At 44.3% G+C, this 16,347-nt stretch overlaps 1 protein-coding gene across 4 annotated transcripts in view; it reads left to right on the plus strand.

Moving 5' to 3' along the window:
* The window catches only part of LOC119461666 (glutamate receptor ionotropic, kainate 2-like), a 190,300-nt gene that overhangs the window by 155,088 nt on the left and 18,865 nt on the right, over nt 1-16,347 (plus strand). For all 4 annotated transcript variants that reach the window (XM_049671861.1, XM_037723040.2, XM_049671863.1 and 1 more), the window contains 2 exons: nt 4,823-5,021; nt 9,329-9,542. In XM_049671861.1, the coding sequence (XP_049527818.1) occupies nt 4,823-5,021; nt 9,329-9,542 (413 nt within the window). The remainder of the gene's footprint in view (nt 1-4,822; nt 5,022-9,328; nt 9,543-16,347) is intronic.

Here is a 16,347-nt window from a genome sequence, read left to right on the forward strand (position 1 = left end):
TTTTCGCATAGTGGAATTGTTTGTTCATGTGTGCGTCTAAATATAAGTAAAGGATGTTCACAATATGCTGCTGCAAATATTTTCATGGAAAAAAAAAACACTTTGTTAGTTCCGATAGTAGAGTGAACGCACTAGAAAGGCGCTGGTTCCGGGTCGGATCTGCAGGCTAAAACGAATACTTCGTCGACAGCGAAGTACTTTTTCGGAGAAAACCATATTCGCTTCTCTTTTTATATACAGGGTGTTTCAGCGAACACTTTCAAAAATTCTTCAAGGTTGCCTCTGGCAGATAGCACAATTCTAGTTGATGAGCTGGTCTACTCAAAGAGGCGGACATTACTTGCCCAAGAAATTGAAATGCATACTCGAAATATTAACAAAAATTCAGTAATTAAGTTTTAACTAATTACTTGATGGCCCATATTGCAATTTACAAATTGTAGCCATGGAGTTCGCAAGGCGGATCCACGTGAAACGAATTCTCGGGATGACACCAGTTTTAAGATATTATTTCCCGAACTTTGCGGAGAAATGCATTGGCGTTCCAGTTAGTTTCTTAACAAAATGTCGCTTTATGCATTGAAACACAAAATTAACTGGAACGCCAATGCATTTCTCCGCAAAGTTCGGGAATTATTATCTTGAAACTGGTGTCATCCTGATTATTATTTCCAAGTGAATCCGCCTTGCGTACTCCACGGCTACAATTTGTTAATTGCAATATGGGTCATCAAGTAATTAGTTAAAAACTTAATTAGTGAACTTTTGTTGATAATTTGAATATGCATTTCAATTTTTTGTGCAAATAGTGTCCGCCTCTTCGAGTAGACCAGCTCATTAACTACTACTGGGCTATCTGCCACAGGCAACCTTAAATAAATTTTGAAAGTGTTCGCTGAAACACCCTGTATAGCATTGTGCTACTCCATGGTAGATGACGCTTTTTTGGTCTTTCATAGCATTGAATAATACAACAGGTTAGTGTATCGAATATAAGGCTTGAATGAATTTTAGCAGAAAGGGGAGAGGTTCAATCTTACTCTTGTTACTTATACTCCAGTGTAGACAAAGAAATACACACACTTGGACGAATAAAGTGTGCGATATATTACGTCAGCCATGCCTGAGGCAAGAAATGTGAAAATGAGCTTTGTTTCAGTCTCTCAGCATTTTTTTACAGCGATGCTTTATATGGCTAGGCAAAACAAAAAAGCGTCATTCTGTCGCCTGTGTACAGAAAACTACCATCATCAGCATTGGCTCGAGAGTCGTCTTCTGCTGCAGCTGGCTCGTTGGCGACTCTTGGGTTGCGCTCGTGTTCGTGCTTGGCACGCTCTCGTGCCACTGCTCCCGAATTCGTCATCGTCGTCTTCTTCCACAAGTGGCTCCGTTGCGGCTCATCATTCTAGTGCAGAATTTCACTTCTCTTCTGTCGTCGTAATGGAGAGGCCGCGTTTACGGGGGTATGAGCCATTGTTTAAGGCGGTATGAGCCATTCATTGCCTTACGTGACGGACAGATTTAATTTTGACGCAATTTAATTTCGAAGGATCGCAAGCGGCAGTGGCGGGAAAATGCGGCTAACCACGCATCCGAACAAACTCGATACATCGAACGCAAGCGACAACAGCGAACTGCCGGCATACAGTCATTGACTTCGTTCTCTCCGTCGCAGCCGAACGTGTATGTAAGCTCATTAAGAAGCACGAAGACGTAACTAATAATTGAGAAATACTTTAATGAACTGTCCGGATTAACCCATTCATAAACACCGGGGCCGCATGACTCAGTTTCACTGGTTAAACATCTGTAGGGAGTGCTTGGGCGGTGATTTTTTTCCATATTTTCGGTTCATGCCACGTCGATCCTCATGTAAGGTAGGCTTAGTATTATCTCTCGAAGTTCGGTAATATTGTTACACATGAAAACTTTCTTTTATGTAAGCAAATCATACAATAGCAACCATGAAGTTTGTCGCCAGGTTAGTATTGCTCAATTACGAACACATTAAAATTGTTTATACGTTTCCTGCACGCACGTCATCACTCAATGTTTCCGTAACAGCAAGAGCGATGAAGGACGTCTCAGCCAGGACTCAACGTTGAGATTAGCGGACTTGATTTCACCCTGACTCGCGTTGTAGCAACGTTGGCTCCACGTTGGCGCTGTTATTGTTAGACTTCTGTTGATGTCCGCATCACTATCTTCTTGCGACCTATTTGCATTTTCAGCTACTCAGAGAAAATTATGAAGGACTTATGCCATGACATTAGGGATTCAACTTCGCATGCGTTTATTTATCTCACCATGCAGAGATTTATCTTAATAGAGTGCTTACTTTTGTCTGCATTTTAGTTGAGGACTTTGTTCTAAATCAGTCTAATGAATTTTAAAATAATAAGGTAATTGGTTGCACCGGAAGCAGCTTTCTAATGGAAGGCAGCGCCAGGCTTTGTGAAACAGCAGTGCTTAAAAACCAAGAGAAAAAGAAAACCAGCAGTCCCAGCACATTTCACTGAGTAAGTGAAGAATGAATCAATAAGCGAAGCTTCCCTGCGCAGGAACGTCTGCAGACTATTCTACTTCAATAGTCTATAGTGAAACGCCACGTATTCAGCATACTGCATGTTTTCTCAAGAAATTTTACTTGGTTTGTGCCTCTGAAACAGAGCGCATGTAGCAGGCCACGTGCAGATTGCATCGTAGTCTGCTTTGAGTTTGTTGGCTGCTCAGTCTTATGAATTCATTTTGTCATCTGTACAACAATATCACTAGGTGGCAGGCCTGCCGTCACTAAATAACACTAAGCAGGGTCAATGATGTCTGGCCATAACTATAACCTAACTTAACAGAATGCTTACCTCCATAACTGGATCCATAACTTACAGAATGCTTACCTTTGTCCGCATTTTAGTTGAGGACTTTGTTCTAAATCAGTCTAATGAATTTTAAAATAATAAGGTAATTGGTTGCACCGGAAGCAGCTTTCTAATGGAAGGCAGCGCCAGGCTTTGTGAAACAGCAGTGCTTAAAAACCAAGAGAAAAAGAAAACCAGCAGTCCCAGCACATTTCACTGAGTAAGTGAAGAATGAATCAATAAGCGAAGCTTCCCTGCGCAGGAACGTCTGCAGACTCTTCTACTTTAATAGTCTATAGTGAAACGCCACGTATTCAGCATACTGCATGTTTTCTCAAGAAATTTTACTTGGTTTGTGCCTCTGAAACAGAGCGCATGTAGCAGGCCACGTGCAGATTGCATCGTAGTCTGCTTTGAGTTTGTTGGCTGCTCAGTCTTATGAATTCATTTTGTCATCTGTACAACAATATCACTAGGTGGCAGGCCTGCCGTCACTAAATAACACTAAGCAGGGTCAATGATGTCTGGCCATAATTATAACTTAACAGAATGCTTACCTCCATAACTGGATCCATAACTTAACAGAATGCTTACCTTTGTCCGCATTTTAGTTGAGGACTTTGTTCTAAATCAGTCTAATGAATTTTAAAATAATAAGGTAATTGGTTGCACCGGAAGCAGCTTTCTAATGGAAGGCAGCGCCAGGCTTTGTGAAACAGCAGTGCTTAAAAACCAAGAGAAAAAGAAAACCAGCAGTCCCAGCACATTTCACTGAGTAAGTGAAGAATGAATCAATAAGCGAAGCTTCCCTGCGCAGGAACGTCTGCAGACTCTTCTACTTCAATAGTCTATAGTGAAACGCCACGTATTCAGCATACTGCATGTTTTCTCAAGAAATTTTACTTGGTTTGTGCCTCTGAAACAGAGCGCATGTAGCAGGCCACGTGCAGATTGCATCGTAGTCTGCTTTGAGTTTGTTGGCTGCTCAGTCTTATGAATTCATTTTGTCATCTGTACAACAATATCACTAGGTGGCAGGCCTGCCGTCACTAAATAACACTAAGCAGGGTCAATGATGTCTGGCCATAACTATAACTTAACAGAATGCTTACCTTTGTCCGCATTTTAGTTGAGGACTTTGTTCTAAATCAGTCTAATGAATTTTAAAATAATAAGGTAATTGGTTGCACCGGAAGCAGCTTTCTAATGGAAGGCAGCGCCAGGCTTTGTGAAACAGCAGTGCTTAAAAACCAAGAGAAAAAGAAAACCAGCAGTCCCAGCACATTTCACTGAATAAGTGAAGAATGAATCAATAAGCGAAGCTTCCCTGCGCAGGAACGTCTGCAGACTCTTCTACTTCAATAGTCTATAGTGAAACGCCACGTATTCAGCATACTGCATGTTTTCTCAAGAAATTTTACTTGGTTTGTGCCTCTGAAACAGAGCGCATGTAGCAGGCCACGTGCAGATTGCATCGTAGTCTGCTTTGAGTTTGTTGGCTGCTCAGTCTTATAATTTCATTTTGTCATGTGTACAACAATATCACTAGGTGGCAGGCCTGCCGTCACTAAATAACACTAAGCAGGGTCAATGATGTCTGGCCATAACTATAGCTTAACAGAATGCTTACCTCCATAACTGGATCCATAACTTAACAGAATGCTTACCTTTGTCCGCATTTTAGTTGAGGACTTTGTTCTAAATCAGTTTAATGAATTTTAAAATAATGAGGTAATTGGTTGCACCGGAAGCAGCTTTCTAATGGAAGGCAGCGCGACGCTTTGTGAAACAGCAGTACTTAAAAACCATGAGACACATCAGAACCATGGATGCGCAAGAGATTGTCTATGTTTCTTCTGTTCTGTCCCGCCTTAAGCGCAACATTTTCACAATTATTTAACATAGACTAACTCAGAAATCATTGTTATTAGTGTTTACGCAGAGACGTGATTTCCCTGGCGCAGGTCTGCCTCGACGTGCATTATTGCGGCAACCTGGTGGCTCTTCTCTTTCGTGCTGGTGTCCTCCTACACGGCGAACCTGGCTTCGTTTTTGACGCGTGAGCGGCTTCGGTCGCCCATTGAGAGCGTCGAGGACCTCGCCAAGCAGTCGGAAATACGCTACGGGTGCGTGCGCTCTGGATCAACACAGACATTTTTCCAGGTAGGGCACGCGTGATGTGATGACCTCAAGATGTGTGCGTTTTTCTGCAACAGTGTGGGCCTTCCGAATGTTATTGCCCGGCTCGCGTTGTATCTTGTGCCAGATGAAACTTTTCAAAAATCATTCGGAGAAAATTGTACAAATATCTTCCATTCTTATGTTAAATGCAGCCATTCTGACGCACGTACTCAAGCTTAAGAGTTGCAATGAGGGATGTACAACTGAGCGATTGAAACAGCTGAGCTGTTCTTAGTCGAGCGTGCGCAGCCGATCACGGCACCGCCACGCAGGAGCACAGCCGGAGAGGTCACGCGACCCGCTCGCCGGCAGGAGCGGAGCCGACCAATCTAAACGCGTGCCGGGGAGGGGGAGTGTACTATAGCAGGTGTTCGTGCCGCGCGCTCTTCGCACGATGGACGCCGCTTGGCGTGAGCGGCAATACGCAGAAACATACGCGACAATCACAGAAACAGAAAGACCACAGCTCCGTTGTTTCCACAGATTTCACTTCGTGTAACTGGCTGCATTTTTTTATGTGCACCTTTGAAGATCAAAGAGTGACACCTTCCGAAGCGTGGTGTCCCTTAGCACAGTCTGAGGAATGTAACAAATCACTGTACTGTGCAATGAGTAGAACCGTAAATTAAAAAATAACCCGGTGCTTGGACGTCGAAGAATTGTAGCGACAACACAAATCTAGTTTCATTTTTGCCTTCATCGGTGCAGTAAATAAAACAAATGAAGCCAGTAATCAGTGTATCTAGTAATGAATGAGCAGATTGCAGTTAATTATTTCACACACTTGTGAAATATTCGCTTCTCAGTAGTGGCAAAAAAAGGTGGCGAACAAATTATTTCTGATGACACCACCATGGTCGAAAAATATGCGCATATTTTCGTGCTTGTTTCAGCTGAGTACAAGAGGTTAAAACGCAGACTCGCAGAAACACAGATTTTAACACGTCCTTTATCCTGTGTATTTTCATTAGATACGTGCAGATTTACTGGACGTATCTATATTTTCATTGGATACGTGCTAAGGTAGACGTGTAATCATACTAAAACCGGAAATGTCCTAGGATGGAAGGCTTCAATTATATGCCAAAGCAAATGTACACTTCAATTCGCTAGGATCAAGAGCGTATCCAAATTAGTCCACTTCATCAAGTAATGACAAAGGATGTCTGGTTATTTCAAATCCTGAGAGTGGACACAGACCACGGGCAGTACATTTGCAACGACCACGTGTTCTGTAAAATTCTACAATTTCGATACCACAATTGCTCACCTATTACACATATTGGGCATATTCGCTGTAATGAGTTTCGCAATTCCGTGTTTCTGCCATACGGGTGAGTGGAGCCGCAAGAGCACCTCTGGGCTTATTTGATAATTTCTGACCTTTTATTGCAAGATGCAGTCTTTGGAAACTCCACCCTATTTGTAGTATATCTGTTTCTCTGTCCGTTTGTCCTCGCCGAACCGTTTTCGCGCCAACTGTGGTCTAACGGCACGCGCATTGGGCTGCTGTTCGGGGAGTACCGGGTTCAAAGTAAACCATAGGACCAGCTTGGATCACTGCATATATTACACGGTTTATGTGCCGCTCTTTCATGAACCTCTTTGACGCCAATGGGAGCGTCACCGCTGCTTGCGTCTACATGCAGCAGTAGGAGCAGGGTGAGCAAGATGAAAATATATGTGGAAGAAGACTCTGTCCGGCTTGATAATCGCCTGACACATGCCCTGTGTTGGTGATGGCAATACGGTGTGTCGTTATATTTCTTGAATGCTTATCACAGTAACGTGAAAATTAATTGTGAGATAATTTTGCAGAAATTGTTTTAATACGGTGCAGCCGTTTTAGCCTTCTAACTGGAAGTTTAGTTTAGTCTCACGGGTTTTTCATGCACCTCTTCAAGTGCATCCCTTCTCTTTCGAGGGATGCATCGGTAGGTACTCTTCCCCAGAAACCAAACGATAACCACCGTCTTTACGTATTCACACTTGCTCGGTGTACAGGTCACCGGCAGCCCATAGATTTGCACTTTAACAACAAGTTCAAGTATTAAATTCACGCATTGGTACGTTGCCACAATAGCGGTGCAACTAAATCTGGGCAAACCTGAAAAATTGCCTCCAGGAGCCTCAGTGATGAATCCATTGCAGGCCGCTTCACAAATCAAAGTATGACACTTCCTCCTTCTAAGGCCGGAGATTCCCCGAACAACATTTAAGAGTACTGGCATATCACAGGGTTGAGCAGATAAGCAAATCAAACGCACCACGTTTTAGGGGTCTAGTCAGCACACATAGCCAGAATATATTTTATATTTCTAAGCTTGGTGCTTTCTGCCAGAAGGTTTTACGTGCCCTAATTTTTTTTGACATTTTCAATTGCGAAATCCGCGTAAATGAAGAGCTTGTGAATATAAAGCTTTACAGTAAGTTGGAGCGTCAACGGCAGCTTACCATTACCCAATAGGCCAAAGTTGAAGGATGGCGGACTTGAAAGCAATGCATGGGCCCTGTATCAAACAACAGAGCCTAAAGTAATTATCATCCTAGTATAATAGAACAAGGTGGCAGTGTAACTGTATATTAATGGCGGGTAAGTGGAGTTGAATTCAAGAAAGAAAATTGGACTCAGACTGGTCCTTTGATGCGTCGAACACATAACCAAGGTTCTGTTACATAGTGTTACATAATTGCTGCAAAGGCAAGAGAGGATCAGTCATTGATGCCTGATAATTATTTACAGATGAATTTACAATATTACGATGCTTGTAATACAGAACAACGGTAGCTGAACAACGCTGGGAGAGGCCGTCGCACTGCCGTAGACCTACATCTAAATTATAAATACCTACGTGATTGTTCCATAATTACTCTTATGACTGTCAATTGTATTATATTTTTATTTTCTTCTCTTGTTGTTTTGTTGGTGCTGTTTTTTGGTATGAACAATAATGTACCCACTTAATATCTTTTCCCTTAAGGCCTTTGCTGGTAACTGAATAAAAAAATTTTTGTACTTCAGCTGTTGCTTCTTTGGATGCCTACACATTACTAGACAATGCGAGCGAATATGCTTCACTATTACAAAGTTCAGTACCACTGGCGCCCAATATTACAGTTTATTCTGTAGTACTTGTTGCTGGGCTAGTAGGTTCATACTGAACAATTTCAGACCATAAGACCTAGGCCACCTAGCGCGAAATCAGTGAACGTTCACGTTGTTACAGAAATTGTTACAATGTATTGTTCTGTGTGGGTTGCGTCTTCGAATAAGCGGCATTGGCCACGCTGACAGCAACAATTTCAGTACCGAGTACGAAACTTGATTTCGACAAAACTCTAATTTCAATCATCCAAAGCGTGGCTATAATGCTATTCACGTTGCTCCAAGAACATGTTCGTGTAGCACTTTTGTTGTTCTGTAGGTGTGTTCGGTTTGGTGTTATTTCCTGGTTTTACGTACATTTTTGGCCGAAGTCATTATGCCGTAATATCTAAAGTCATCATGCTGTAAACAATGCTTATTGTATCACTTGATGCTTAACAAATATAACGAAAGCTTGTGGTCACCTTTCTTATTGCTGTTACATTAGCATGATTTTAAATGACGACGAAATGGGCAGTGTAACCGCAGTAGGCAGCGTTGCATTCTTATGTATATTTGAGTTATGCTAATAACTGCGCTACTATGTCACAAATGGGGGCTGATTTATGGTAAGTACTAACGATGGTCTCTTTATTAGAAGTGTTAGTATTTGAGTCAGTTTTAAATAATAGCTTTAGCAGGTAGTGAATAATACTATCACTTTACTGCTTTTTCCAACTAAGAAGCTAGTGCTGTCTTGACAAGTAACCTGTTAGTATTCAGTTAGTGAATATGACAACTTTATTTTTTCAGAGTGCACTGCTGTAGCTTTGGCGGAGTAGATGGGAAGTAGAAAACTGAACTGGCCAAATTGTTGGTCATAAGCTTCAATCCTCGCGGTACAATACAATTTTTTCTTTCGTTGTAATTTTCTCGCCAACAAATTTGGGATTCAAAAGGTGGAAATGAAAACGAGAAAGAAAGGGAGCCCATAAAAGCTATGACTATAAAATGCAGTTACGGTAGATTTGTTGGTAACACCACATAACAGGCAATCGAGACATCGGACATAATATCAGAGAAGCGGGCAGGTGAATAAGAAGCAGCGCTTACGGCTGAAAAGATGTGTGAATTCAGCCCCAGATATTTTGTGAATCCTTTTTTTTTTCTTCACCGAAACTAACGAATCGTTTTCACGACCCAGGAGTCGAGGCACGAGACGTACGAGCGCATGTGGCATGCCATGAGAGATGACGTGGTATCTTCGAACGCACAAGGAGTGGCACGGGTGGAAAGTGGTGGCTACGCTTTCCTTATGGAGTCCGCAAGCATCGAGTATGTAGTGCAGCGCCGGTGTCGGCTAACGCAGATTGGTGGGCTACTGGACTCCAAGGGATACGGCATCGCGCTGCCTCAAGGTACGTGAAATCCATCTCAACTGTAATGCTCAAATACAGTTACACATAAAAGAAAATTGGAACGAATGGCTGACATTTATTTAAAAAAACTACGAAATGCTCTTTTTCTGTTGTAGCCTAATTACTGTATTAAAAAATAATTAGTAGTTGGTTTGTCAAACTATCCACAACTGAAGCTTCGCTCCAACATATCACAACTGCAAGTATGGGCTTTGCGCTAGGTTTCCCCTGCTTCAATCATCAATTTGGAGCATCAAACTCAGCTTTGTGTAATGATACGTTGCGCTGTACAAGGTAAAGGAGTGCTGTTTTGAATGTATATGATATTAGTGGTTAAGTGACAAGAAATAGGTGGAAAACAAATACGTAGTTTGAAAAACAAATCCATGCTCTTACATTACCGAGATCCACGTTTCTGCTTACAAATGTAATGGGAAATGTTTATGATGAGGAAAACAACTCTGCACCATTTGCACTTCTATTGTCTTCACATTGAAACAACGCCACCAACATAAATATAGCCCTGCCAATGTTACACCTGAAGGCTAGCGTCTCCTATGTACTGAATTACGGGAATGTTTATCTTCGCATTTGTTAAATGAATGACTCCTATTGATCAATAAATGCAACAGAATTATGGATGATTACCACAAGCAACAAAGAAAAGGGTACACTATTGAAAAAACTCGCGGTAAATTTAGGTATCATATACAAGAAGCGCCAGACACGCAGGAGTAAGCATAATCAACCAATGTGCTCTGTGTCGTTGTCATCGCTTTCTTTTTACAGTGGGTCGCTGCTTCGACATCAAACTCTAACGGTGCGTTCGTGTTCCCAACCAGGCGGAAAAGCGTTTACCAAGGAGGACAGGGCAGTAGCGCAGTAAGAGATCGAACACTTGAACACATTGAGCGAACACAGACATTAAAAAATTCGTCCTACTCCGAGAACAAATGCGAGACTAATAGACGAATATGCCACGTGATAGAGATGCCTTATGTCCCTAGAATAATATGCGAGTTTGTGGTTAGACAAGTCATCGAACGCAACCACGAGCTTTTTTCTGCTCGACAACCAAGACACTGGAGATCTAGATCTCCATCTATCTAGAACCAAGATCTAGAGCTATAGCCACAGACACTGATATTGCCGTCGAGCGCATGCAGCGTTGCAACCAGGTGAGGACAGTTTGCCGCTGCCAAGATCCCTATTTTTGAAGGTGGACAAACTGCCCTCATGTAGACGCCATTCTCGGTGTTGAAAGCCTCATTCGTCTTAGTGTAAGCTCACTCGCTGCGATTTGCTGTAATCATAGTTCATCACCCTAACCTACTCTACAACAAGCAAAACAGTAGATGTGATGTATTAAATAACGTGACTTATTTACTACTCCTGTGTTTCATGTGAGAGTAGTGCGAAGTAATCTCAATCGTTTCCACTTTTGTTCGCCCACCGGAAGGCGCCTGCTTTTGTGATACCACCTTGGGAGTGCTTTCAAGTTCTCATGTTTACCCACAAGAATGCTTCTAAAAACGGACTTTGAACACACTTGGCAGCGTGGTCGGGGTGCAGGTTTCAATGGGAACGTGAACCTAAGCTCGCCACTATTAAAAAAAAAACTCAGACAGAGCACCCTCAGAGCTGCACTCTTCTTGGACAGTTGGAAACAAGCTCACTATGTTAAAGATGAAACACAAACACCATATGCAAAGGGAAAGTGCTTGACATTAACTGAATGGCGTATGCTATAAGGATTTGCTGGGAAATTTTTGTTTATGTAAAGCTCTCTTCTTGTGGTATTCACGTTTGTGTTTCGGCTTCATTCCTTAGCACTGTAAACACGTTTGATAAGACCAGTAACCCACCCACCCAGGTATCAACAACACTGAATTGTTCTCTGTGTTTTAGAGATATTCAGCGAGATACTTCAAAGGTATTTCAAAGGTATATTCATTGCTATCCACAGAGATCCACATATATTTCAGAGGTATCTGCAAGTATTTGTGATGATAACAAAATGAATGTAATAGTATGGAATTAAAAGAGAAATTCAACGCCAGGGTAGCAGTAACGCAGCTCACGCACAGTGCCTTTGCAGTGCTACTGTGCTGGCATTTCCTTTCACAATTCATACGAGAAAAAAACTATCCATGACGTGGTCGCTGTTATTATCCCGATACTTATTACAGGAGGGCAATGGTTTCAAAGTGGTTTTCTGCATTGAGCAGTCATTTGGTAGAGCATCTGATTGTAATCTCTTTCAGATAGCAATAAAGTTCGTATTTAATTAAAAGAGTAGCATTAAAGATGGTGACGTGCAGTCTTTCAAGCCTGTTGGCGATAGTGGCCTGTCAGTGGATCGTAGGAATATTTATGCGCAGTGCAAAATGTGTTCCAAGTCTGTACTCAGTATATGCAGTCTAAGCTAACTCATAAAGCTAGAAATTTCGACAGAATGGCCTGTCTGGTTGGGAAAATTGTTTACGACTTTGTGAGTGACTTCAACCAAATAAGGGAATTCCCTTATTTGGTTTGAGTTTCTCTCAAAGTCATTAACTAAGTCTATACCAATTAAACATTACATGAACACAAGTCCTGTGGTAGGGGACCGCGGCTGAGAACAGCAGCACGAAACATGCCATATGAAAATAAATTCTAAGGCTTAGGGCTAAAATTGTTGACACCTTTATCGGAATACTCGTACCATTCTTATTAAGGAAAGTGTGCAGATAATAATAAAAATTGTAGTTTGTTTAAGTAAACCCTCAAATATGAAACTCTATCTCAATCATTGAATGAATGAATCCGGGGGTTTTAGGTGTCCAAAACCACGCTTTGATTATGAGGCACGCCGTAGTTGGGACTCCGGAATAATTTTGACCACCAATTAATTAAGGGATCTTTGACGCATACCCCAGAACAAGGGACACGGGCGCTCTTGCATTTCGCCCTCATGGAAATGCTTCCACTGCAGCGGGGATTTGCTTCCGCGACCTCATGCTTAGCAGCGCCACACCATAGCAGCTAAGCCACCGCGGTGGGTACTTAAATAATTTGAGCGAGACGAATGAAAGACTCCGAGGGGCTCGATTTCTTGTAAGGCACAGCAACACAAAGTAAAGGCCCATGCCAGATGAAGCATACGGTAAGGGAACAGTTATGCTTAGGCAAAACCAAGAAAAACAGCGTGAGGAAAGTTACCGCGGGCGAAAGGATACCTCGCGGCAGGTGGGCATTGAATCCACAGCTTCTACATTAAGCGTGTATTGTTTTGCCAAGAAACTATGGCGCCCATTTTTCCGCGCACTGGCGCACCTTATTTTTTACTCAAACACAAACACTCAATGAAGTGGGCGGGACAGTGACAACCTTATCGTAAACAATCATTTCTGTAATGAGGAAGCTGTGGGTTCGGTCTTGAGGCACGAGAATTATGGCCTGCTACTATAAATTTTATTTGCTTTATCATTTCTACAAATATACCTTGTCACTCCTGGCTTCACTGGATCTTGCTTCATATCTAAACGCTTCTGGGACATGTGGTTACGCTGAGTCTAATGAAGCACAATGTGGCTACTCGTCCTATTCCTTCATTGAGATGGCAACTGTGCGAACGCTCGAAGTCCACTCACGCCACTACAGTCCGCCGTGGTGCTGTCCTCGCTACCGATGGCGCATGCGTAGCTCGTGCGCGGGAGGTTAGAGGGTGTTTTGAGACTCGAAGGGCATTTGGATGCAAAAACAGCAAAGCGAAGTAGATGCACCATCAATGCACCGCTCAATCGGCGGTGCATTTATTTATTTTGTAGTGGGGAATATGCATGTATAGGCGCCGTGGGCACTGCCATCGCTTCGGCGCGAGACCCGAGCTCGAGCTGCGGATGCCGACAGCTAGGACTGTGCCTAAAAAGCCACTTGCGATCCCTCGGACGAGTTTCAATAAATCCCCCTTTCATTTGGTGGAAGTGCTGGGTAACCTCGAAAACTGGAACTACGAAGCCGGACGCTACCCACTGCTACGACCATGCCTGACGGCACCGCCCAGGAAGATACACCTCAGCCTCCAGCGGTCATCGTTTCTGGTGTGTTGCGCCAGCGTGATCCTGCCGTCTTTAGCGGCACCGATGATCATGACGTGGAGGATTGGTTGTCATCGTACGAGCTGGTAAGCCGGCGCAATAAGTGGGACCACGCCACCAAGTTGCACAACGTGTTGTTTTACTTTACCGGCGTCGCGAACCTCTGGTTCCGAAACCACGAACACGATTTCACTACATGGACTGCATTCAAGACCAGTTTTGCAGAAGTGTTCGGGCGCCCCGCTGTGCGCAAGCTTCGCGCTGAACAACGCCTACGTGGGCACGCACAACATCACGGCGAAACATTCACTAGCTATATCGAAGATGTCATTGACCTGTGTAGGCGGGTGAATTCGTCAATGGCAGAACAGGACAAGATAAAACACATTATGAAAGGCATTGATGAGGACGCCTCTCAAATGTTGTTAGCGAAGGATCCGCGTACCGTGGCTGACGTCATCAACTTGTGCCAAAGTTTGACGAGTTACGGAAATAACGCATCCTAGCTCGACGCCCACCACCCACGGAAGATTCGCTAGCAGCATTGGTTATTGGTGACAACCAGTCAACTTTGCTGACTCAGATAAAAGAATTTGTGCGGGAGGAGGTTGCGCGACAGCTCTCCATTTTGCCGACCACGGAGAAGCCTTCTCACTCTTTGGCTCCAGCGATCCGGCAGATGATTGAAGAGCAAGTGACCGAAGCTCTTCCATCTCCGTGTCAGCCGGCTCCCGTGGCCGCACCTCTGACGTATGCTGAGGCGGCTGCACGGGCTCCTCACCTACCGGTGTTCTCTCCTCCGCCCTCAGCGCCTCGCCCGCCGCTGTTCTCTCCTGCGCCTTTGCCTCGGCAGCCGGCGGCTCACTTCTTCGGTGCACAGCAGCAGGATACAAATCCTTGGCGCACTGCTGATAACCGCCCCATATGCTACGCCTGCGGCACCCCGGGACATGTAGCGCGCTTCTGCCGCCGGCGTTTCCCGGCCTTCATGGGCACCACGCGAGCCTCCAACTACGGATTCCGACCATTTCGTATGCCACAACAGCCGCCACCGGAAGTCTACGTTGCTGATGACGTACCAGCTCCGGAGTACCAGCCCTTTGGTGCTCGTCGCTCGCCTTCCCCTCGCCGCCGCTCCCTCTCACCTATGCGTCGTCGGCCCAGTGCCAGTACTGAGGCGGAAAACTGATTTCCGCAGTTCCTGAGGCACGAACTGCGTCGTCGTCAGAAAATCGAAGTCCTCGCTTCTCCCCCGCTAACGTAATTGAAGTGTCAGTGGATGGCATCAAATCTTTTGCGCTCGTCGATACAGGTGCCGCCATATCCGTGATTAGTGAAAAGCTTTGTCGTTTATTACGGAAAGTGGCCATGACGCCTTCGGTACTATCGCTTCGAACAGCCACCGCTCAACAAGTTCAGCCCGTCGCTATGTGCACTGCCAGGGTGCTGATTCGAGACATTTTGTACTCTATTGAATTCATTGTGCTAACCTGTTGCTCCCACGATGTGATTCTCGGCTGGGATTTTCTGTCGCGCCATCATGCCGTCATTGATTGTGCACGTGCTGAGGTTCAGTTCTCCGTTCTGTGCGATTTGTCATCTCCCGACTTGCAAGTTCCTGATGTTAGCAGGAATCTGTGTAGCTTCAGATACGGACCTTCCTCCACACAGTGCTGTATTTGTCCCTCTTTCATGCACATCGCTTGCCGACGCGACGGTCTTGTTCACACCCGCTGCCGTCTTCAGTCGCCGCCACCCTATATCGTTGCCTTTCACCCTCCTCACGGTTCACCATGGTGCTGCGGAAATACTGGTTTCAAACCCAAATTCGCGAACTTTGGCTTTGCGCTGTGGCGAGACTATTGGCACAATCCAGACTGTGGACGCTGACGTTATTGTGTCTTTCCCTGCTGCCGACGACCAGGCTACAACTAACGTAAAAGTGCCCTCGGACGAGTTTCAATAAATCCCCCTTTCAATTTATTTACAGTACCCTCAGGGCCCAAAAGGGCGTTACAGAGGGGGTGGGTACAATAAACGATCACAAAACAACATGGTGAAACAATTAGTAGTATTTAGAGTGATAAACTCAAAATATGATCAGTTATTGCAATCTTGAAAGAGGATGGCTCCTCGATGCAGGCGATGGAGGGGGGAAGGCGGTTCCACTCGGCACTGGTTTTCGGCAGAAATAAATCGGAGAAAACATTTGTGCGAAAGAAAGGAATGTACACTTTACACCGATGATCAAAACGCACCATCAGACATTGATGGTGCGTCTACTTCGCTTTGTTGTTTTTGCATCCAAATGTCCTCCTACTGTCTGAACACCCTCTAACCAACCGCGCACATTTGGGCTGCTCATGCAACCGCTCTTCATTTATTTCACCATTGACATTCATGCCTGCTATACCTAACTGTTGGTGCGGGCTTCCCCACTTTCTTTTTCTCTAATTTTCATAGTTGGTGACAAAAAAGCAAAGCTCAATTAGCTTGATGGAGCGGCATCGGCAGCGTTATGCCTGCCGCTACTGGCACGACCTGTTTGCGCGCGCACTCTACCAGCACACTTGCGCTCCTTGTGGGTTGCTGTATTTGTACATTGGTCTGAGCTGAACTGACGCCAAACGTCGAGCTAACCCGTTGTCTAATATTTCACTGAACGCTGACTAACCATGATGTATCCTCGGTAGTCTCATATTGTGTACCATCGGAGTGCGTCACCT

Source organism: Dermacentor silvarum, chromosome 8 (genome assembly GCF_013339745.2).
Source record: "Dermacentor silvarum isolate Dsil-2018 chromosome 8, BIME_Dsil_1.4, whole genome shotgun sequence".
Classification (NCBI taxonomy): domain Eukaryota; kingdom Metazoa; phylum Arthropoda; class Arachnida; order Ixodida; family Ixodidae; genus Dermacentor; species Dermacentor silvarum.